This window comes from Myxocyprinus asiaticus, chromosome 13 (assembly GCF_019703515.2).
Source record: "Myxocyprinus asiaticus isolate MX2 ecotype Aquarium Trade chromosome 13, UBuf_Myxa_2, whole genome shotgun sequence".
Taxonomy (NCBI): domain Eukaryota; kingdom Metazoa; phylum Chordata; class Actinopteri; order Cypriniformes; family Catostomidae; genus Myxocyprinus; species Myxocyprinus asiaticus.
This window is the reverse complement of record NC_059356.1, coordinates 9563191-9589131: the sequence shown is the minus strand read 5'-3', so window position 1 is coordinate 9589131 and position 25941 is coordinate 9563191. Positions and strand designations below refer to the sequence as shown.

At 40.2% G+C, this 25941-nt stretch overlaps 1 protein-coding gene across 2 annotated transcripts in view; it reads left to right on the top strand.

Annotated features, from left to right (window-relative positions):
• The window catches only part of LOC127450790 (brain-specific angiogenesis inhibitor 1-associated protein 2-like protein 1), a 111766-nt gene that overhangs the window by 30450 nt on the left and 55375 nt on the right, over window positions 1–25941 (top strand). For both annotated transcript variants that reach the window (XM_051715148.1, XM_051715149.1), the window contains one exon: window positions 20655–20716. In XM_051715148.1, the coding sequence (XP_051571108.1) occupies window positions 20655–20716 (62 nt within the window). The remainder of the gene's footprint in view (window positions 1–20654; window positions 20717–25941) is intronic.

The following is a 25941-nucleotide window of genomic DNA, read 5'->3' as shown; positions in this document are numbered from 1 at the left end:
CCTTTTAGGGGGGTGTATGCTACTCCCAAAAATAGTACAGAGCAGGTGGTGCAGCTGTAAGTACCTGAAGAAGTGAGATCTAGAAATCCTGAAATGTTGGACCAAATTTTCAAATGATCTCAACCCGCCACTCTCATATAGGTCACCGAGTGTATTAACACCCCTGTCAATCCACTCTGACCAGCAGAAAGGGGACTCACCAATACGCAACTTTGGGTTTAGCCATATGCTCGAATATGCAACATTTAAATAAATGTCTGAATTAAACACTCTGGACACTTTTGACCATAGCGCGTGCAGATGCGAGATAACGGGTTGCGACTTCTCCAATTAGTTTAATAGAAAGGCTTTGTAATAGTAAAATAGGGGCAGTTACTTTCGGTTCAATTCCAAACCAGGGAGGTGCTCTCTCAGGTGGAAGTGACCAATGAGCTAAATGCCTGAGACCGAACGCATAATAATAAAACAAAATCTTGGGTAGGCCTAGCCCACCTTTGTCAATCGGTCTATGTAACTTGTTGAAATGTAACCTGGGATGCTTTCCATTCCAAATGAAGGACATTGCTATGCTATCAAATTGCTTAAAATAAGAGAGGGGACAGGGAGAGACTGTAGCAGGTAGTTGAATTTTGGAATACAATTCATTTTAATAACATTAACCTTCCCAATCATCGATAAATGTAAAGAAGCCCACCTACTCACATCACTCGAAAACCTTTTTATTAAATATTTTTATCAAAATTAACTCCTAAAATCTGAATCTAACTGTGACTAAATCACACAATGCCCAAATACTTAATGCCCTGTTTGGGCCATTGAAAGGCGCCCAGTTGAAAAGCCGTTACTGGGCAGTCAGTCAGAGCTAAAGCTTTGGATTTAGACCAATTAACTCTGTATCCCGAAAATGTAGAAAAGGAATTAATAATTCTGTGGAGGCAAGGCATAGATCTAGTGGGGTCGGAGACGAATAATAAAATATCATCTGTGTAAAGTAAAAGCTTATGCGCCACGCCTCCTGCCGTCATCCCTGGAAAATCATCCTCCTTTCTTATCGCGGCTGCTAATGGTTCCAAGGCAAGACAGAACAGTAATGGGGAAAGTGGGCAACCCTGCCGAGTGCCCCTATTCAGAGTAAAATAATCTGAAATTAATCCATTTGTTTGTACCGCCGCTAGAGTGTGTCTATAAAGTAACTTAATCCATCCAATAAAAGTATTTCCGAACCAGTATATTTTAAGTATCTTAAAAAGATAATCCCATTCTACCATATCAAACGCCTTTTCGGCGTCAAGTGAGATGTCAGCGACCAGAGTCTGATCATTCGCCACTTGCCACATGATATTAATGAGACGCCTAATGTTGTCAGAAGAGCTGCGGCCCCTAATCAACCCCACCTGATCTATATGTATAAGAGATGTCATAACTTTACTTAATCGGTTAGCCAGAATTTTTGCCAAATTTTTTTACATCTAGCTAGATCAGGGAAATTGGACGGTAACTTTTACACTCGCTTGGATCTTTGTCCTTTTTAAGAATCAGACTGATCCGGGCTTGTGTCATGGTTGGGGGAAGTTTTCCATTCTTTAATGACTCTATAAACTTCTAACAAAAGTGGAGCCAGTTCAATTCAACGGCAAAACCATCTGGCCCCGGAGCCTTGCCAGTAGGCAGGGCCTTAATTACCTCGCCAAGCTCCTCCAAGGTTATCTCAGATTCAAGATAATTTTTTTGCTCAGTCGTCAATTTAGGGAGTTCTAATGGTTCCACAAAGTTTCTAATATCTTCATCAGTAGACAAAGACGTGGAACTATAAAGATCAAGATAGAACTCTTTAAAGGTATTATTAATATCAATGGCCGAGGTAAAAATTTCGCCGCCAGCAGATTTCACTGAGGGAATGGTAGAAAAAGACTCTCTCTGCTTTATATATCTAGCCAAAAGCTTCCCTGCTTTGTCCCCCGACTCAAAGTATGACTGTCTTGCCCTGAATAACCAAAACTCCACTTTCCGTGACAAAATAGTATTATATCTGTATTTCAATCGGGTCAATTCTCTGAGGCCATCATACGACATTTGGCACTTCAGCTCTGCCTTTGCACTTTTAATATTCTCTTCCAACTCCACGAGTTCTCGTGCTTTGGATTTTTTGGTGAATGAGGCATACTGTATGATCCGACCCCAAGAACTGCCTTAAGCGCCTCCCAAGCCAAGCCCACAGAGGATACTGAGGACCAGTTGGTCTCCATATAAACATTGATTTCGGTCTTTAACATTTGTTGGAAATTTAGTTTTTTGCAAAAGGGATACATTAAAGCACCAACTATATTTTCTCCATACGTGGCAACACCTCCAAGCTCACCAGGGCATGATCTGAGACTAAGATCTTTCCAATTGATCAATCAACAACCGATGAAATGAGGGACTTGGATATAAAAAAATATATATCTATTCTAGAATAAATCTTATGGACTGATGAAAAAAATGTATAGTCTCTACCAGATGGGTTAAAAAGTCGGCAAATATCTGCAAGACCAAGATTTTTACACATCCCGTGAAGCGTCAGCGTTGCTTTAGGGGACTTACACACTTTTGCTTCACTATGATCATGGACTGAGTCCATCAATAGATTAAAGTCTCCTCCCAATATTATATCATGAGGGGTGCCAGCAGCTTGCAACATCCCTTCAGGATCTATAAAAAAGCCCTGATCATCAACGTTAGGTGCATAAATATTAGCCAAAACCAACCTTTGCCCCTGAATTTCTGCTAAGACAATAATGACTCTTCCTAATTTATCTTTAGTCTGTTTGAAAAATTTGAATTGTAGATGTTTACTTATCAGTGTAACGACTCCCCTGCTCTTACTTGAGCCAGCGCTAAAGAAAACATGTCCACCCCATATCTTCCCAATTTTTTCCCCCGCGACAACTTTGCCATCGGATTATTCAAGTCCGGTGCTTCTGCACAAATTTTATGAGGCAAAATTACATAACAGAAAATACTTGTAAAACAAACCCCAGCCAATAGGCAGAATAAACACAAAGAACATGTAGATTCATTCACAGAACTGGCTCGAAGGTGTGTTCCTCCACAAAACAAATTCCAGCCGATATAGTCGGCTCAGCCATTCAATTTCCTCAGACAGACAAACAAGTGTTCAGTGAGCCGGCTGTTTATGAGTTCAGCAGATGACGTAATCATTCTACTGTCCCTTAAAAATCCTCCACAAAAACAAACTCTAGCCAACAGGATTGTTAAGCACAAAGAACGAACAGATTCATCCACAACTGTCCCGAAGCAGTGTAATTCCACAAAACAAACTCCAGCCGCTAGGCGGAACCAGCACAAAAAAAAACACAGGCGTCCCGGTTTCTCGAATGGTCAAGTGTTTTATTCACTCGGAGGCTGCATAAAAAAATACACCATGACTTACTCAGTCCGTCAACTTTATAAAAGACATCCTTTGTTTAGGCATGAAGATATTTTGCAGTCATTATTAGTATCCATTCTCAATATGGCTGGGAACTTAGTGTAAAAGCGATCATCCGTCCATGCAAAAGTTTCTTGAAGGAGTCATGCTACAAAACAAACTCCAGCCACAAGGCGGAACCAACGCAAAAATAAACAAAAATGGCTCCCAGCTTCCTCGGACAGCCAGAGTAAGTACAGCAAGTTAATCCACTCTGGAGCTACATGAAAAACCCCAAATGGCTTACTCATCCATTGTTTTTATAAAAGACAATGCTTGCTTGGGACACGTAAATACCCTGTGACCATCCTTCATTTCTATTCTCAGTCTGGCTGGAAACATCAGTGCAAAAGCGATCTTCCATTGATGTAAAGAGTTTCTTACATTCCTTGAATCAATCGCGTTTCTCTCTTGTCGAATTCGCAAAGTCCGGGAACAAGAAAACATTGTGATTCTTCCAAGAAAGCTTTCCTTTGCTCCTCGCCTCGCGCAACACGAGATCTCTATCGGATGATCTCAGAAATTTGGCTAGAATTGATCGGGCATGTCTCCCACAGCAGATCTGCGAGCCGGGACTCTGTGAGCTCGCTCGATTTCCAGTTTATGGCTGTTATGTCGAGCAGACTCGGGAAGAGCTCATCTAGGAAATTCACCATATCTCTGCCTTCTTCATGCTCAGGAATTCCAACAATCCGTATGTTATTCCTTCGGCTCCTATTTTCCAAATCTTCCAGTTTTTCCCAAAAATTTTCCACGACTATTTTGGTCGCGGGCGGATTAATGGATAATTCCCTTTCCGATGACTCCAGATAATCTATCTGTTTCTCAACATCTGCCACTCTTGTAACCAACTCAGAGAATTTTGTTTCCATTACCGTAATTGATCGATCGTATTTCAGCGAGATCCTCCAAGTCAGCAACAACCTTCGTCAGCATAACCGAGATGTCGGACATTTGACGCTGAATTTCTTCTCCCGTCGCACTTTCCAAATTGAGTCCCCGGTCTGTAGGCCCAGAGGTTTCATCTTGAGCATGTAAGTGTCTTTTAATGTCTCCAGAGCCCGAGGATTTTGACTACTTGCCATGTTTACCTCAAAGAACAAATATGTAACTGGGTGTATCGAATCTCACCGGATTATAACATGAAAATAATAAGTGCGCAGAGCTCGTGATTCACACGTCTGCTTCTCGCGTGGCGTTATGTGATCCCCCAGTAAAGGTGCATCTTAAAAAAATGTCTGTATCGATATTTACGCATTGTATCGATAACACTGGATCGTTGTTTATTGGATCGTTACACCCCTAAGCAGAAGGGACAAATTCTTCGAAGCGTTAGATCTGTGTGACGTCTAAATGTTTATAAGCTGCATGCTGTTTGTTATAGGCATTTAGGTATTCTTTGTGTATCAAATCAGTATAAATGTATATCTAATAATCACACAGTAAAGAGTGTCAAATATTTAAGTCGTTTCATTTTGCATTAAATTACTTTTTTAATATTTTTATATTATAATTTTTTTTTTTTATGTTTAATTGCTGTTGCTGAAAAACTTAAAGCACTGTTTACTCTGTTCTGTATTTAATTACTGGCTCTTGAATAATTCCTTTAAAATCTTGAAGCAATTTTTACAAGAGACACTGAAGGCCATATTGTTTTAATTTAAATTGTTAATATATTAAAAAACAAAAAATGAATTAGTAAAATAAGTGTTTTATTGCATATTTGCCTACCAGTGCAAAACTAAGTTGAAATAAAACTGTTAATGAAGTTTTTTTTCTGCTCGTTTTGCTTTTTACTTAGCATACGAGAAACAGGCTAAATCATTTCATTTATTTATTTTATGCACTTTTTTTAACAGAATGATTATTATTTATTTATTTTGCAGTAATAACAAGGTGCTGTTTAGTTTGTAATGTATTCGTTGCACCCTCTTTTGGACTTAGGATATTTTAAATTTATATATTTGATTTACAATTTTATTGCATTTTTGCATAGATTGAAGTAGAGAACATTTTGTCAGAACCTCTAGTACATTACATGTTATTTGGTTTAGTACCCTTATGTCCTGGTTTTGTTAATCACATAAGCATTTTTTTCTTCAGAATCGTGATCTTTATTCTATGCAAAAAAATTGTGATTCTCAATTTATCCAGAATCGTGCAGCTGTTTTTATATATATATATATTATACACTGAACAAAAATATAAACGCAACATGTAAAGTGTTGGTCCCATGTTTCATGAGCTGAAATAAAAGATCCCAGAAATTTTCCATACGCATTGATTTAGATTAGGGCCTAATGAATTTATTCAATTGGCTGATTTCCTTAAATGAACTGTAACTCAGTAAAATCTTTGAAACTGTTGCATGTTGCATTTATATTTTTGTTCAGTGTGTGTGTGTGTGTGTGTGTGTGTGTGTGTATATATATATATATATATATATATATATATATATATATATATATATATATATATATATATATATCTGTGTGTGTGTGTGTGTGTGTGTGTGTGTGTGTGTGTGTGTGTGTATATACACATATACACACACACATATACATATATATATATATATATATATATATATATATATATATATATATATATATATATATATATATATATATATATATATATGAGATCAAGCTTTTGACATTTACGACAATTGAGGGACTTGTACACAACTATTGCACAATGTGCAAACATTCATTGATACTCAAGAAGACAACACACTACTATATGCATACTATAATTTAAGTAAATATCTGAAATGTAAATTCTGAAGAGCAGTACTACATAAAAAAAAAAATTTATCTCTTAGATTTGTATAAATTATGAAAGGAGTGTGAACATTTATGAGACAAAAGGGAATGCAAACTTATCTTCTCAACTATATACTGTATAATGTTTATTAAACCTCCAATTAATGGGTTATCAGCTGTCTTCCTTTTCTTCGGCTTTCTATCTTGTTTCTGAACGGCAATCTAAATCGAGCAATTCTGTGATTTGGCGACTAAAACAGCCATTTGGCTCCTTAATGTTTCAGTTTAGGAGCCAATGGCTCATAAGTAATTTTTTTAGTCTGGGGCCCTGATGTATGAAGAATAAGATTAACAAGATTAATTGTGGTAGTAATTCTGGCTCGCTGTACAGTTAGACATGGATAGGACAAAGATACTACAAACATATGTAAAAACAAATGAAACAACAAATATAGATGTGAATAAAAATCTGAGTATACATGATGCAACGTGAGTCACGAAAGTTAAATGTGTGTTGAGTGATGGGCAGAGATTGAGCGATTATGTGCACTTTTAGTTTCACTTTCCAACATGTGCTCAACACTCCAGGTGCTTTCAATGTCTCATCAGTCACTCATCCAAGCGTTGTTTTGTGAGAACTCCGATATGTTTGTCACAATACCACTAATAACAGTTTAACCTTCAAAAACGGCACTGCGTCTTCATGCAGTTGCTTAATAATTAGTGATTTGTGTTACTGTAAACAAATCATAGGCTACTAATGAGTTCTCACTGGATGGGCATGTGTACTCGAGTACCTGAGTACTCGGAAGTGGCAGCAATGATCGATCATGAAAATGATGATCGATAATGAAAATACTTGACATGAATTTTCACTGAATTCGAAATTCAGTGACAAATACCTGACAACTATACACAAACGTGTCAGTGTTTATTTTGAGATTGATTACATTGGGATTTGGCACCTTGATTGTCAACAGAGACATCTCATAGCAACCAAACTGATAAACGATGCTGCAATATTAGCATCTGTTCTACAGGTTTACGATAATCTAAAGAAAAGTTTAATACACCGTGTTTTGAACATCTGTCTCTGCACACGTTTACTAAACAAGTTTTTTGTCATATAATGTCGAAACTTTGACTCAATGTATATAATTTAATAAAAGTGAAGGTTTATCATTGACTGTAAATCTCCCTCGGTGCCGACGTCACACACCTGCATTTCAGCTAAATCAGAGCTGAAGATTTCGGCACGAGTTGTAAGTCTAACATAAAGTGGTGTTCCATTGCAGTTTTCCCAGTATGAAGTTTAAAATTCTGAGTTAAATGGGAGGAAGCATGAATCATCACAGCAACAAAATCCAACAGAGCACAGCATGACTTTCTGTCCGGGCAAAGACAGCGCTCGACAAACTCTAGAGAAGTGCGCATACACACACACACAAGGCGAAATCTGTCATTCAAACATCTACATGAAGCAGAGCTGAATTTAACAGATAGCAGGGTCTTCAAAACTATTTTCAACTTAACACAGCGTTTTAAAAACGCGATGGTTATGGTGTCTCTAGTCATGCTAACCGCAGTTTGCAGATACATGGTTCAGAAACGGAGATGTGCACCTATTAAGCTTATTATGGTAACCTGAAGGAAGAACAGAGACGTGCATTCTGAGCATTGTCTCAATGAATTGGCCAGTGAGTCTTCACATAATGATAATATCATACATTATATTTTGATTATACCCTCTTTTGTACTTATTTTAACAGACTACATTATAACAGCCTATAATAATGAATAGACACTGGAACAGTGACACGCAATGCAGCAGCCAAAAACGTATAACATATATGCAGGGTTGGGGAGTAACAGAATACATGTAACGGGATTACGTATTTAAAATACAAAATATAAGTAACTGTATTCCACTACAGTTACAATTTAAATCATTGGTAATTAGAATACAGTTACATTCAAAAAGTATTTTGATTACTGAAGAGATTACTTTGCATTTTATTGTCATTTGTTTCATTTAATATTTAGTCCTTTCAGTTGGAAAACATTTATACATATAAATGATGTGATCCAAAGTGCATTTGAACAGCAGTGAAACACTTTCTTATGATGTGTTACATTCATACGAGCAGACAGAGAAGTAAGTTTGAAGTAAGTTTGGAGCAGAAGAAATAAAAATAAACCTTGTGTAAATTGTCAGCTTTACACTAAGATAAAATGCTATTTCTAGCCATTTTACATGCACGTTACCAGGCACGATCATATTTTTTTAAGAAAATTCATGTTGGATCATAATTTCTTTTTTTTGTAGTAAGACCTTTGATATTAGGACAAAAATCGTATTCTTGATGATAATTTTTGTATTGTTTTCCTGTAGAAATACAAAAAAAAAATTTGATTTCTCTTGTTTTAGAAACAACACTGCATAAGATATTTAGGTTTTTCAGAAAATGTATTTTTAACGTGTATTTTGTCTTACTGTACTGGCAGAGTTTTTATAGTCTAAACAAGTGAAAAAATCTACCAGTGCTGAAGAAGTAATCCAGAGTATTTAGAATACGTTACTGACCTTGAGTAATCTAACGGAATACGTTACAAATTACATTTTACAGCATGTATTCTGTAATCTGTAGTGGAATACATTTCAGAAGTAACCCTCGCAACCCTGCATATATGTACATGTCTATGTGCCCCCACCCCCATGTGTGCACACTGCACACATACACACCAAATGACATTCACGCCCATTCTATTCTCTGCTATTGCGTCATCATAAACATTGCTTTTTAAAGTTGGAGAATCATTCCGTTATTGCAAACCCTTGTGATCAGTGTTGCGGGTAATGTGATAAAAGTAACGCGTTACGTAATCAGATTACTTTTTTCGAGAAACGAGTAATGCAATATTTTTTTATTTTAGACCACAATATTTGAGTTACTTTTTAAATAAAGTAACGCGTTGCTTTTGTACACCTCTACTGTCCCTGTATTGCAATTACAGTAAAAGTATGCAAACTTCGGGGAGGAGATGTAGTGCATGATTGGCATTGTAGTTCTACAGAGTGTGAGGCCAGAGACTGTTTAGCAGAGAGAGATGAGACACTTCTATTTAAATGAATGGGGGAAATTGGAACGCCCAACCAAGTAGCTCTAGCACCCAACAGATGTTGAAAGGAAGTCCCGCCTTGCAAGTAAAAGAGCCAATCACCGTTTAGATATAGACATCGCCTGTCAGTCAGCTCACTAACACGCATGTGCATTTCATGTTTTAGAGTAATATGAGGTCAACATTCGGTTGTGAAACGAGGTTGATTCATGTGTAAATACACACTGCATTAAAAATTAGTAAACGCGTTTGGCAGAGGGATTATAAGATGAGTCTTCCTCTGGCACTGACATGATACACAGGGTGAAATACTCGCTCAATTCACTGACTTATGCAGCTGAACTGCTCCGTGTTACAGCTCCCTGTAACTGGTTTTCAAGTACAAGGACATGCATCAAGTGACATTATTTTGTTGTTGATGTCAACAACAAAATCTACAGGACGTTTTCTCTCCCCCCCTTTTAAAAATTGAAGAGCATATTTACTTATATGAGCCCATTATTATCCGGTTTGTTTCCTAATTTCAAACATAATTCAAACAGAACATACATATTACACAGGAAAGGCTCCTCATTGCCATGGTTAGGTCAGTGTAGCTAGTCATAAATAATAGTAATAATAATAAACAATTATAGCATTTATGAAAAAATAAATACTAGCTGAAAAACATCTTGAAACTTTAACTACAACTGCCCCTGTTGATATGAAATGAGGTCTAATAGATTCTACCTTTAGATTATTTCATATGAAACTATAACATTTTGTCAAAATATAACAGTTACTTTTACTCATGTAAATCGTGGAACAATTTGTAAAAGTGATGATGTATAATGACATTTTTTTTTTTAGCGCATAGCAGTGTTGCTCTTTTCCTCCTCAGTGCTGTTTGGCATGTCAGGGCTGCCTTCTGTTTGAGAGGTTCGACTTGACTTCCTCCGTAACGCTTTAAACTAGAAGAATTTCCCTAGAATTGAAATTGGTCACATCAGTTTTGAGGTCTGCGCTCCGCAATATCGAGGGAAGCCCGGTTGTTGCACATGTGCATTAGAGAGCAGAGTATATCATGATCGCGAGCTGGTTCCATTACACTCGTGTGAAAGTGCAGATGAGAAGCCTTTAGCTGATTGCAAGATTATCATCAAATCTGCCTCAGCAGTCCTAAATAGGTCATCACTTGTGCGGCCGCCGAAATATCTTCAATGGGAGAACCATGGCATTGTTCTTTCCCTGCTGTCCATGACCCAGTCCGAATAGACCTGCAACCCACCAGTTGAGAAACACTGCTTTAACTCACACACACACACACACACACAAACACACACACTTATGTCAGACTATGGTCTCTCTGACATTTTCTCCGCTGCATGTGTGTTTGTTGCGCAAGTTGACGAGTCTGACAGGCAGTCGAGGAGGAAAAGAGATGCGCACGCACAGGTGAGATTCTCCGTCCGGTTGCATTTTTTTCTCAATACCGTAGATAAGCAAATGTACATGGTATGATAACCATCTGAAATCAGTCTAGAAACTGTGGGGTTGAAGGTAATGAGTTTTGATTCATTGCAGGCACAACGGCTATTTCTCTGTTTCATGTTTATTGTAGTTAGAATGTTTGCTGTCTTTGATCATACAGAAGCATTGGATGATCTGTGATCTTTTGGATCAAAGAGTAACTGTCTACTGTAAAGCTCTGGTAATGTCACTGTTATGTCTCTGGAGTCATTGTCCACCCCACCCTGCCTACAGCTTTTGTTCTTAGCAATGGAATTTCTATGAGTGACTGGGTGGCACCAACAGCAGCTGTGATCAAAGTCTGTGAGTGAATTTGCCCCTGCATCACCCCTCCCATCGCATTTCAACCTGACATTTAGGTTTCATTACTAGAACAGCTAAATTTAAATTAATTTGGCTCTACCAACAAGCCCTTATAAATAAATATTAAACTAAGGAGAGGTTTTGTCATTTATAGGCCTAAACTGTCCTTTTTCCTAAAAAGTTTTTGTGGTCTTATTGCAACTTTTTTAATAAGGCCTGTGTTGATACAGTCATATACAGTTTATTATTATTATTCTGTCTAAATAAGCAGAAACTCTGAAACTGATGCTTCTCAGTGTAGTCAGAGCCTCTTTTTTTGGACAAAAATGAAACTGCGCAAGAGACATTGAAACTGACCTCACAGGTTCAGTCTCTTCCACGCATTTGGGGCAGTTTCAGTTTGGATCCAGTTATTATATTGTAATAGATTGGAATTAGAGGTTTTGTCGATACGATAACTAAGTGGGTGGAAAAAGGCCAATAACCAGTTAATCGGCCAGTAGTTTTTAAGATAGATTTTTACTGTGATCTTTACTGTGACAGACACAGGCATAAAGCGAGAAAATAAATTATTTGGTGCATAACGCTGGACTTTTAACTACAAACAAGCCCGCAATTCACCGAGGTAATATCATCAGTATAATCATCTGCAATGTCCTATAGAATCACTATGAAGTAAACATCGTCATATTGGCTAATATATATTGTATGAGCAGTAATCCATCAACAGTTTATCACCATTCATGAAGAGTAGCTCATCAGTGATCGCTTGTCATAATTGTCTGGTAATCCGGACTTTTTCCTTTTCTCTTGGAACACCTTCAAAATCAACATGAACATTAATTTGAAATTATGATTAACTTGTCTTGACAACAACACCTCTCTGGAGCCTCTTACTGTAGCAAATTGGACCCCTACCCCAAACCCTGAAAATAAAGATCAGATCTGCACAAATCATATGTTATATTTTTATGCTAAACGGCAAATTGAGACAAAAGGTGCGAAGTTTCCATCCATCTCTTTATAACATTTGTTCTAACCATTTAAACAGCTAATGTTAGCATCCTCTCCACCTTGCAGTTTTCTAATGCAGCAATTTGTTATTAACAAGTTGATTGTCAAATCATCTACTATGAAATGTTTGTCTTAAAGGACTGATTTATTGTACCATGACTATATGTAATGGTAATGTGTACTGTTGTAACGAGGACTCGGATGAACTGGGATTAAGATCATGTGCGGTTTAATAAACAACCGAAGAATCAGAGTACAAACAGGCGTGGGTCAAAATACCAGGAACAACAACAGCAATGAAGACAGGGCAATAATCATGGTCAGTAACAGGCAAATGGTCAGGGCAGGCAGCAGACAGATAACAACAATAGTAATCGTGGGCAGTAACAGGCAAAAAATAAACTGTTATTTGTTATGAAAAAATAAAGCCCGTGCAAGACAATGTGTGAGCGATGTTCACAAAGATAGATGCAGACTGCTGATAACCACATTAAATTAAAATATTTAAGAAGCTTCTTGAGCTCAAACAAGATTTTGTGCTCTGTCTGTAATTATAATCCAGAAATATAACTGTCTTTTCATGTGGGCTTATAAGGAACGGTGCTTTCGAAATGCCTGTTTCCTCAAAGCTTAAAAGCAACATCAACATCAATAACAAACATGCTCTACATTGTAAAATAGAGGGTTTTTGTATTCATGAAAAAAATATGTTTATCTTGACAATAAATTATTGAGGTTTATTTTCCATTGACCCCTATTGTTCCTAATAAGCCCACTGAGCAAAAAACCCATTGAACCTCATATTAAAAAATTGTTAATAGAATTCATTGTCAACTCTACATACTTAATCTATTTTCATTGCAGGGAGAAAACGAAGAAAAAATTATAAGGAATGTCAGATTCAGAAATTAAATATTTCATTTACTGGTTATGCTTGGTCTAAATTAAAAAAAAAAAAAAAAAAAAAAAGAATATTAAAATGTAGGTGTTTATTTAGTAAAATAAAATACAAATACATTCACATTTTAAAAGCATAGTGGGCTTATTAAGAACACACGTGGGCTTTAATGGAACACGTGTTCCTTATAAGCGTACTCCAGACTTTTCACATTTGCAATTAAATAAAGTAACTTTATTTTGTCAGTTTATGACAAAACATAGCGTGTGAGTGTTTAGATGAGAGATTAATCTTTTATTTAATACTGGCTTTTTTGGGGGCCTGGATAGCTCAGTGGTAAAAGACACTGGCTACCACCCCTGGAGTTTGCTAGTTCGAATCCCAGGGCGTGGTGAGTGACTCCAGCCAGATCTCCTAAGCAACCAAATTGGCCCGGTTGCTAGGGAGGGTAGAGTCACATAACCTCCTCGTGGTCGCTATAATGTGGTTCGTTCTCAGTGGAGCGCGTGGTGAGTTGAGCGTGGTTGCCGCGGTGGATGGCGTGAAGCCTCCACACGCGCTATGTCTCCGTGGCAACGTACTCAACAAGCCACATGATAAGATGCGCGGGTTGACGATCTCAGACACGGAGGCAACTGGGATTCGTCCTCCGCCACCCGGACTGAGGCAAATCACTACACGACCGTGAGGGCTTAAAAGCACATTGGAAATTGGGCATTTCAAATTGGGTGAAAAATAAAAAAAATAAAAATAAATACTGGCTTTATTGGAAGGCTGTTATTATTTCTATAAGAAAACATGTCAAACTTAGATTAGGATGGGCTTAATTGGGTCACTTCCCTGAATACCTGGAATTTTGCAATACAGTTTTTCAGTCATGTATAAGTCATGGAAAATTTTGAAAATACTTAAATGTCCTGGAAAATAATTATTTGTCCTGGAAAATATTTTAGTGAACAAATTCCTGTCACATACATTCTCTGCTCATCTGCTGTCATCTCTGCTTCAATTTGACGAAACAGTTTAAGTATTGATATAGCACAAAATACTATTTTTTTTTATTTCAACATTGCTGTTGTGTTAACCACAAAAACATTTGAGTAATAAACTTCAGACAATGATGACAGTCGAACCACTGATTTAAAAAATAAAAATTCCCTGAGTTGGTTGCTTGGTGATTTGGCCGTAATATCTCGGGATGTGAATACATTTTCAATAATTCAACGATTGGAGGTTGCTTATACTGCGGTTACCAAAAGAAAACACGGACGGAATCATGGAATCTAGTCTAAAAATGGCATTCGCTATAAAATGCAGAATGTCATGGAATGACATATTTGGATAAATTAATGTTTGAATGCACAAATAATAAAATTGAGATATGTCCTAGTGTGATAATTAAACTGCAAAAGTTTGTGATGTATGTAAATAAATATATAATCTGCACGTGCTTCAAAATGAATGTGTGATGCCGGCCACTCACACACCGAAAACACCTCGTCATGATTATCACACGCGCTCTTGTGTGTGTGAGAAGACAGAGAGCAGAACACTCTGAAGCGTGCAGCACATACAGACTCTGTATTAATTAAATCAAATTGCATTAATAATCACACTGGACCATGTAGCAAACTACTTAACTGGAGGTAAGAAAATTTCATCGGGGTTCATATGTTATCGACAGGGGCGTAGCTACATGGTCAGTGCCACCCCTGATTGAAGCTTGGCCTCCCCTCTGGCCACCCCTGTTGTGCAAAGCACTTTTGACAACACTGACAGACAGGTGACTTTTATTCACCGCTCTATGATGCAAACAGTCTGCGCTATTCAGGCTGAACAGCTACGAACCGCCCACACGGCACAAACCTCTGTGTGTAGAGTGTGACGTCATATCACGACTGTTGCAGTGTATGGGATCAAAATCCCACCAAATGTATTGTGGTCACGGATCCAAAAATAATAAGCGCAGATCAAAAAAATAACAAGCATGAATCAAAAATGTATAAACACATTTAAAATATGCTGCAAAAAAGGTTTCCAAGTTCTGCGCTTGGTTTTCCAAAACTTGTGAGTAGAGTTTCATGTAAATCGGGGGCGTTTGCGTCCCCATTGGTCCACTAGTTCTTGATCGACAGCTCCACCTCTAGTCAATCATTCGAAGAGGGGAGGTGACGTCACTCCAGTGCAACTCCGGCGGCTGCTGCACAATATTATATTATATGTGGTTGATAGATACGCTGCTTGTGTCTGTTTTGAGTATTTACTTCCAGCTCTAGGAAACAATGTGTTGTCAGAGTTGGCTGTTATCATAGTCTGTTAACACATGTATCGAGTCAGCTGAATTTAGTTATTAGAGTCTTTAGTTTAGGCATTATTTAAGACTTCCTTGTTTGTAGGTTATTGGCTGCATATCTTAAAAAAAAAAAAAAAAAAAACAAGGCTGGGTTGGTGTGGATGTTTGATGCATGTTTTTACTAGCTGTACCAACGTAGTCGCGAGTTCAGAACCCAACTTGATCCGCTTTTCCACGAAATAAAATCCAGATCCCGACACCAAGGCCTATTACAATACTGATGAATATAGAAATGCTTACATATAACTGGACATTTTTATTTTATATATTTTTTTTTATATCAAAAATCTTAAAGGTTTATTAAAGGTTATTATTTCTGACACCTACATGCACACTTTGGAGTTGATTGTATGCCTGTAAGTCATTTGCTTCAAATATTTCTGAAGTTGTATACTCTGTTATGGAAATGTTTGTAAATATTTTGGATAAGTATGCTCCAATGTTGCCTGTATCTTTAGAGGTGGTCCCTAAATTTGCGACTATTTGTGAATCAAGAACGTCCAACGTCAAGCTAACTTTATTGCATTATTTATTGATGTGGGTACGCTTGGTCACTTGTTTCTGATTTAACTGCAGTATCGTAGTAAAAGAAACTACATGTAGCCGTGCCAACAATGCCAACGTCAGTACATAACGGCACATTCAGCAACATGGAAAAGCGAATCAAGTTGGGTTCTGAACTCACGACTACATTGGTACAGCTAGTAAAAACATGCATCAAACATCCACGCCAACCCAGCCTTGTGTTTTTTTAGATATGCAGCCAATACATTTTTTCCTTCTTTTGTATGGCATTGGAAATAAATTGATAACTTTAAATTCCTTGTGAACATTTGTGATCTATAAATTCTGTAGAATTTACAGAATTTATGTCTGTAGAATTTGCTTTTGGTACAGCATGTCACCGTCAGTAGTGAATTTTTTTGCCACCCCATTAAAATCACTGGGTCTTAACTGGCCACCCTTGAAAAAAAGTTCTGGCTACACCCCTGGTTTTCGACAATGTCCTGTCCGGTGCATTCTCTGTCAGCATTTTTCTTACAAACAAGTGTCATTCAACCCTCCCTCAGAACAACTTCACTCACTCAAACTTCGCTGCTGTTTCTGTGTCACGCACACACTTTGTTGAGAACGCGCGAGAGGGAGGCTCCTGGTTTTCGCCGTCATGACTTCATATAAGAAATAAAATGGTCAGATATAAAACAGCTTTGAATCGTTGTTAAAAATAGCTATTGGTAAGTTGCAGTTACTGCGTTACTGACGTGATATTTGCAGTGAAATCGTGACATTCATCTTAAAAACTCATTGCCAGTATATCGGACCGCTTGTATGTATAATCATAAAACCCTGCTGATACAGTGCAGACATTAGAAAATGTTCAGTTTAGACAAGTTTTTCTCGGGAAATTAACTGTAATCAGAATGGACATGACTTTTTGGCAGACTGCTCTCTGTAAAGACTGTTAATTTAAATGCACAATGCAGAAATAATACTAGCCACACGATGAAGAGGGGTCGGCACTTATAAGAACACGTAATATTCATTGTCATTTTCACATTAATGTGTAAAAACCAGTGTGACAGTTGTAAAAAAAAAAAAAAAAAAAAAAAAAACCAGCACTTACATGTAAGCACGTTGAGAGGAAAACCCATCCAAAACTCTTTAAAAACTGCAAACGTTGACCTCTGAGATAATGGTATGATATCTGTTAATGCAGCATAACACCTTGTCCTAACCAGATGCAACGTGATAAGATTCCAGTGACAAGCAATCTGTCTGTCCACACCAGGCGTGACGCCGTGATATTCATATCACCGCAATATTCATTCACTAAAATGAGGATAATTGACAATAAATTGTTTCTTACATAAGCACCATAACGCTTTCTATGGCAAGCCCAGAGGGGATAAATACACAATCACACACATACACAGGGAAGAATTACTTTATAAATCGCATCCTTATTCAGTCTGTTACGATTGTTTATGTTCACGTAGTCCTCCTGTTGTTATTTCACCGATCTCCACGTGACAGGGAAGTAGAGAGAAAGTCAGAATGAGCCAGTATGTCTCCCCACTGCCATTCTGATCCAGTGTGTGTGTGTGTATAGAGCTCCAGTTGAAGAGAGGAAGGCCTCAAGCACAAAATTTGGTAGGTGTGTGACACCCTCGGCCAAAATCAGGTTGTTCAGAACCGGCTAATGAGATGCCGGCTTTAATATATTGTAAAAAGTATAATTGGTCACACTTTACATTAGGTGGCCTTCACTACTATGTACTAATATTAAATACATATGAGACTGTGTATTTACTGTGTAACTACATGTTGTTCTGCAAAATTCCCACATTTACTGCTACTGAGGTTGAGGTATGGGTAGGTTTAGGAGTAAGGGTAGGGTTAGGGTTAGGGGTTAGAGTTAGGTTTTGGGGTAAGGGATGGGTTGGGGGTAAAGTTAACATCTTTGCTCTATACATTTTCCTGCTTTTTTGTACTTAGCCGATCACATGCCCTTTCAGGCTGCAAGGTCACAGTTTAGGTAAAATATGATTTATTTTGCTGAGCACTACGGATTCCGTGTGATATATGACTCACATATATCAAGAAGTTTTCTTAGGGTGACTCTATTAGACCTGAACAAAATTTGCAGTTTTATAAAAATGTCTAAATATCTGATGTTTTTTTACAACTTCACACACAGTCATGAGGATCTAAAGGGATCCTCTCTGGTTTTCTTGTCACATGACGTCAAAATGTTTACTTGTGTGTTGGTTGCACCACCTTACTTTAATTTGGTGGACAAAAGTTTTTCAAGTACAAATAATATTTTAAAACAAAATTGTTTCACTGATTATTTTTTTAATTCATTATAATAATAATAGATCATTCCACCTACTTATGCCAACATTTCTTTTTTCAATATTTTCAGCTTTTAATGAGACTAATTAATTGATCAAATAATGTGTTTATTTACTTTTTTTTTTTTTTTTTTTACTGTCTCCAGGCTGTTACAACACTTAGACATTTTTTACTTATATCAAATATCAGTAATATCAAAATGATATGTTTGTTTGCATTTTTAATGTATTTTTGAATAACTTGATAGATCTGGACAAAAAAAAAAAAGTTAGCTTCACATCATTGACCCAATTGCTTTATACAAAAGGTCAGATTTCCTTGCTTTCATTGAAGCACACAAGAATTCACCCAAAAATGAAGATTCTCTCATCATTTACTCTCAAGATTCCCTCATGCCATCGCAGATGTGTATGACTTTCTTTCTTGTGCTGAACAGAAACAAAGATTGTTATAGGAATATTTCAGCTTTGTAGGTCCACACAATGCAACCAGAACTTTGAAGCTCCAAAAAGCACAAAAAGGCAGAATAAAAGTAATCCATATGACTCCAGTGGTTTAATCCATGTCTTTGGAAGTGATATGATGAGTGTGGGTAAGAAACAGGTCAATATTTAAATCCTTTTTTTAATATAAATTCTCCTCCCTGCCCAGTAGATTGCGATACACATGAAAAATGCAAATCACAAAAAAACAAAAGAAGAATGTTAAAGTGGAGATTTATAGTTTATAAAGGACTTTAATATTGATCTGTTTCTCACCCACACCTATCATATCACTTCTGAAGACATGGATTAAACCACTGGAGTCGTATGGATTACTTTATGCTGCCTTTATGTGCATTTTGGACCTTCAAAGTTCTGGTCACCATTCACCAGTGTTTCCCATTAATTACCTAGACTGCGGCCCACCACAGTCTAATTTGTCCCACCACAGTTTCATAATTTACCGAAAATGTGTGTGAAAATATGTGCTGTTCGCGCACATGCTCACACACACATTGGAACCAATTATCTAACGTTAACATATGACCAGTGGCTCTGACAACGTAACTATTTCAGCATCTGAGGAGCAAGTTCAATACAGGTAACCACTTTTGCTTCATTTCTTTGATGGCTCACATGGCTCGACATTTACGATTGTCCGCTTGTCCGGGATAAGTGGATTTTTGAAGGGGCAAGTGAAAGAGAATTTTACTTGCCTGACTGGACAAGCAGACTGATTAAAACGTCAATAACAAAAAAAAATAACCATCTATATTTGTCATAGCCTAGGCCTGTGTCACTTATTAGAAAGTTAATATTCTTATTCTGCTGTTGAAAGTAATCAAGAGCACGTAATTTTATAATTCGCTAACGATCTAGTAACAGCTGCTCCCTGTCAGGTGGCGTATGTGCATGTGCTGAACATGCGCGTTTGTTCCGAAAATATTCGTGATAATGTGCACCTGAACGGTCAAATACATTTCAAAAATGCCTGTCTTGGTCTGAGGTCCACCCACCACAGTCTCACAAAATCCTTTCGGAAACACTGTTCACTATCATTGTATGGATCTACAGAGCTGAGATATTTTTCTAAAAATCTTCAGTTGTGTTCTGCAGAAGAAAGAAAGTCAGACACATCTGGGATGGCATGAGAGTAAGTAAATGATGAGAGAATTTTCACTTATCACGTGAACTATCCCTTTAAGAAACATTCTAAAATCATGCTTTGAAGGCAATTTGCAGTGTGTAATGATGTCAGATTCATTGCATTCTCTGTTTACCAACTTTATTTAGTTTTATTCTCACTGTCTGGTGATAGTTTACATGTTGTGGAAGACAACATACTGTCATACTGACAGATGATAGAAAAGAGAAAGAGACTGCATTATTGTTTCAATGGAAAATGCTTTTATTTTCTCCTTCTATATCTGCACGTACGAATCCCTAGGGCAGGGATAAAATCTTTCCGCAGATGTCAGAGTGAATTAGCTCATGTTAGGGCAGAGCAGGAACACAGAATCTGTCCGGCCGTCTCTCTGTCCCACCATCAAATCCATTTCTTAAGGATGTTTGAGAGTTAGCTTTCGAATAAGTTTTGAATAAGTGAGTGGTGGGTGGATCCTTTATATAAAGTGCTCTGATTTATGATGTAGCTTTTGCATTTTAATCCTCATTTGATTGCAGCGGGTAGGAGCCGGGAAACCATGCTGGTGGAGCATGTTTTAATTACAGTAACCGCTCCGAGGGAGGACTGTTCTTGGAAAACAAAGCCGTGGGGTTTTATTTGTCAAGGGAATTCACTGGATTATTCTAATAAAAACAATGGATGTGTTAATGCCCTTTGTGTTGGTGTGAGAGGCTGATAAGTGTTTTTCTCTCTCCATAGGGGTCGTTCTTATGGAGATCTCAGATGTCCAGCGGAAAGTCAATCTAGAACTGGAGGAGAATGTGAGTTTATGTGTGTGTGTGTGTGTGTGTGTGTTTTCCGTCTGTAAACATGCCCTTAGGTTGACTGCACACATGTTCAAACACACCCAAAAAAGTCATCATCTGCAGTTGGATCCCATAATCATATCAAACATCTCATTGTCCATAAACTTTATGGATGCAGCTCTATTTCCTGTTTACTTTCATGCAGTTATATTTAAATACACGGAGAACAACTAGAGGAATAAGGTGGACAAATCTATTTTGTGTTAGATTGTAGTTTTTTGTGAGCAGGTTTGAACATGCCCGCTCATGCACCTGAGCCCAGCACCTGTGATGACATGGTCGTTCCTGCTAATACAACGCTCGCATGCTCGATCATCTGCCAGAGAATATGTAACAGAAGTTTTAAAGATTTTTTTCTTTATAAGAACTGCAGAAAACTCTTTATAACACCCTTCATTCATAAAGATTTACACATTGATGGTGCCTCATGGGTCTTTTTACACACCTGAAGTATTCCCAACAGTGGTTCCCTATCTACGGAAGAACACGATAGAACCTGTCCCTCCAGCCGAGATGAAGAAAGGATTTTACAGCCCCTACTTCATCGTACCGAAAAAAGGCGGTGGGTTTCAGCCAATCTTGGACCTGCGAGTACTGAACCGGGCTTTACACAGACTCACGTTCAAGAAGCTGACGCAAAGACGCATTCTGGCGAGCGTTCTGCGTCAAGATTGGTTCGCGGCAGTAGACCTGAAGGATGCGTACTTCCACGTCTCGATCCTTCCTCGACACAGACCCTTCCTGCGGTTCGCGTTCGAGGGTCAGGCGTATCAGTACAAAGTCCTCCCTTTCGGCCTGTCCCTGTCTCCTCGCGTCTTTACGAAGATCGCAGAGGCTGCCCTTGCCCCGCTAAGGGAGGTGGGCATCCGCATTCTCAACTGTCTTGAGGACTGGCTAATCCTAGCTCACTCTCGAGACGTGTTGTGCGCACACAGGGACCTGGTGCCCTCACACCTCAGCCGACTAGGGCTTCGGGTCAACTGGGAAAAGAGCAAGCTCCTCCCGGTTCAGAGCATCTCTTTTCTCGGTTTGGAGTTGGACTCAGTCTCCTTGACGGCGCGCCTTACGAATGAGCGCACCCAGTCGGTGCTGGCCTGTTTGAAGGCGTTCAAGAGGCTCCTGGGGCATATGGCATCCTCGGCGGTGGCCACCCCGCTCGGGTTGATGCATATGAGGCCGCTTCAGCACTGGCTCCAAACTCGAGTCCCGAGACGGGCATGGCGCCACGGGACACACCGCGTGACCATTACGTTGGTCTGTCACCGTCTTTTCAGCCCTTGGACCGACCTCTCATTTCTACGAGCAGGTGTTCCTCTAGAACTGGTCTCCAGGCGTGTCGTGGTCATGACAGACGCCTCCAAAACAGGCTGGGGCACTGTTTGCAATGGGCACGCAGCCGCCGGCCTCTGGACGGGCCCACGACTGCATTGGCACATCAACTGCCTCGAGTTATTGGCAATTCTGCTCACCCTGCGGAGGTTCCAGCCGTTGATCCAGGACAAGCACATGTTAGTTTGGACGGACAGCACGGCAGCGGTAGCATATGTCAACCGCCAAGGCAGTCTGCGCTCTCGTTGTATGTCACAACTCGCCTGCCGTCTCCTCCTCCGGAGTCAGCAGCACTTCAAGTCGCTGTGAGCCACTCACATACCGGGCAACCTCAACACTACAGCAGATGCACTGTCACGGCAGGTTTCCCTCAGGGGAGAGTGGAGACTCCACCCTCAGGTGGTCCAGCTGATTTGGAGTCAATTCGGACGGGCACAGGTGGACCTGTTTGCCTCCCAAGAATCCTCCCACTGCCCGCTCTGGTTCGCCCTCACCGAGGCTCCCCTTGTCATAGACGTGCTGGCACACAGCTGGCCCCCTGGCCTGCGCAAATATGCGTTTCCCCCAGTGAGCCTGCTTGCACATACCCTGTGCAAGGTCAGGGAGGATGAGGAGCAGGTCATCCTAGTAGCACCCTACTGGCCCACCCAGATGAGGTTCTCAGACCTCACGCTCCTCGCGACAGCCCCCATCTGGCGAATTCCCCTGAGGAAGGACCTTCTTTCTCAGGGACGGGGCACCCTCTGGCACTCATGCCCAGACCTCTGGAATCTCCATGTCTGGTCCCTGGACGGGACGCGGAAGACCTAAGCGGTCTACCACCCACGGTGGTAGACATAATCACTCAGGCTAGGGCCCCCTCTACGAGGCGCCTGTATGCCTTTTAAGTGGTGTCTATTCGCTAAGTGGTGTTCTTCCCGATGCGAAGACCCCCAGAGATGCGCAGTCGGATCAGTGCTTTCCTTCCTGCAGGAGAGGTTGGAAGGGAGGCTGTCCCTTTCCACCTTGAAGGTGTACGTTGCCACCATAGCAGCACACCACGACGCAGTCGATGGTAAGTCCTTAGGGAAGCACGACCTGATCATCAGGTTCCTAAGAGGCGCCAGGAGGCTGAATCCCTCCAGACCGCGCCTCGTTCCCTCATGGGATCTCTCCGTAGTTCTTCAGGGTCTACAGAGAGCCCCCTTTGAGCCTTTGCAGTCAGCCGAGCTTAAGGCACTCTCCTTGAAGACTGCCCTCCTGACTGCGCTCACTTCCATCAAGAGGGTAGGTGACCTGCAAGTGTTCTCTGTCAGCGAAACGTGCCTGGAGTTCGGTCCGGGTTACTCTCACGTGATCCTGAGACCCTGACCGGGCTATGTGCCCAAGGTTCCCACCACCCCTTTTAGGGACCAGGTGGTGAACCTGCAAGCGCTGCCCCAGGAGGAGGCAGACCCAGCCCTGTCGTTGCTGTGGCCGGTGCGCGCTTTACGCATCTATTTGGATCGCACACAGAGCTTTAGAATCTCTGAGCAGCTCCTTGTCTGCTTTGGTGCACAGCGGAAAGGAAGCACTGTCTCCAAGCAGAGGATCGCCCACTGGCTCGTTGATGCAATAACTGTGGCATATCTCGCCCAGAACATGCTGCCCCCGGTAGGGCTACGAGGCCATTCTACCAAAGGTGTAGCGGCTTCCTGGGCCCTGGCCAGAGGTGCCTCTCTAATAGACATTTGCAGAGCAGCGGGCTGGGCAACACCCAACACCTTTGCAAGGTTCTACAACCTCCGGGTGGAACGGTTTCGTCCCAGGTAGTGGCACGCAACACAAGCGCATCAGCCCGGGATAGCCGGCCGGGTGTATCGCTTGCACATAGCGCCTTCCACCTCCCTTGGAGCTGAAGACATGCGCTGTTAATTCCCAGTAGTGTTCACAAACTTTGTTCCCTGGTTGACTTCCTCCGAGCCCTGTGACAGTCGAGTTTTCGGAGAGACTCGCTGCCAGCCCAGTACACGCGCTAACTAAGAGCCCTGTTCTGGGGTAGGTGCTCCGCATGTGGCAGTTCCCTGTAAGGCTAACCCCATGTGATATATATCTTCCGCTATTTCGTTTCCCTGCTGGCAAACTGTGTCTTCCTTGGGCAGAGCCCCTCTGCCCCAGTCTCCATGTTTGTAGTAACTCCTCCCCCATTGGGCAGGATCTACCTTGAAGGCTCTCCACATGGTTGGAAAGACCATGTGACGTATTCTTCCACTTAAATATCCCCCCCCCCCTTTGGGCGAAGTGTGGTCTCCGCGGAGTCTTCCCCTTGGGAGGGACACCCCCCGACTAGACCTGGCGGCCCAGTCGGATAATCCCCCTTCTTTTTTAGGGAGTGGAAAAAGAGAAGGGGAAAAGAGGCCACGACTGGGTTAAGCCTGTCTCTATCTTTGGGTAGTCGACTTGTCCCCAAAAAGGGCCGTTCGACATTCATAACTATGTTGGGGGAGGTTACGTGTCGACCTGGTGTGCTGGCTATGAGGCACACAGCAGTCTGCCCACCACACACCGCCAGTTCACGTAACACAGTTCAGCTAGTTGTGGCGTTTCGTATAGGGACCCTTAGTGTCTCTACATCGACACAACGTCGAGTGAGTGACAGATAGGGAACGTCATGGTTACTGGCGTAACCTCCGTTCCCTGATGGAGGGAACGAGACGTTGTATTCCTCCTGCCACAATGCTGAACTACCCGCTGAAATGGCCGGACCTTATATCGGCTCCTCAGCATAAAACCTGAATGAGTGCAAATACCACTTGCCAATTTTCATTGGCCTTTTATCAAAGACCAGAGGTGTCTCGGGCTCCCAAGAGTGACCCCTAGTGTCACTACATCGACACAACGTCTCGTTCCCTCAATCAGGGAACGGAGGTTACACCAGTAACCATGACGATTTCAACCGCTTTGGTGAGGGGAAAAAAGGTTCAGGCTCTGACATGTCTGTGTGCTGCATTGTGCTGCACTCGCAATGGCAGTGCTGCCCTTTAAAATGGAGTGACGTTTGAATGTAAAATGAGGAAGTCACAATTTAGAGATTTATTTTAAAACATCAAGTTTATATGATGCTTTGTAAATGTTGCTGATCCTGTCTTACTTGAACTGATTTGGATTTGAGAAAAGTTCAGGGAAAAAAAAAACAGACTTTTTTCATTCATGCAATAGCGTGAATGAGATGTCAACGGTATGAAAACCATCTGTTTTAAATGAAGGTCTTCCGTAAAATAGTTACATCTCTAGTCTGCTCTATTAAGACGGGTAGATTTGAACTTTTCATGAAGGAATCCCACAAAATCCTATCGCAAACTACTGTTTTTAATTTCCAAAGTGCAACCTCTGTAACAGGTATGAGGCCAAATATGATCTAAAGATGTTCTTTATTATGTCTTTGCATTTATTTTGAATGCAGTAACAAGTTCAATCAAATCATTCAAGTGACTGTAATTTTGAAAATTGCAAGTCAGATTTTATTATTAACTGTATGTGGACCAATGATTTAAGCAGTGAAGACACATGCAGTCTGATGATAATTTTCATTTTTTATATGCTACATTTCTCAGCCTTTAGAAGTGTTTAATTAAACATGTGACGATCAACCTGTTACATTTCTGACAAAATCACACAGGCTTATTGAATCAAGTTCAAACTCGACCTCAAGTTAAGAACCTACATACATTTCTTCAATATAAACTATTGACCTGATTCATGTGATGTCACTATATGACTGCACCAAAATTCCATATACCTGTGCTGAGCTGTGGGATGTGAGAAAACTGGCAACATTTTTTGTTTCTGTTAATAAATCTTGAAAAAGTACAGAGCCCCTTAAAGGACAGGGC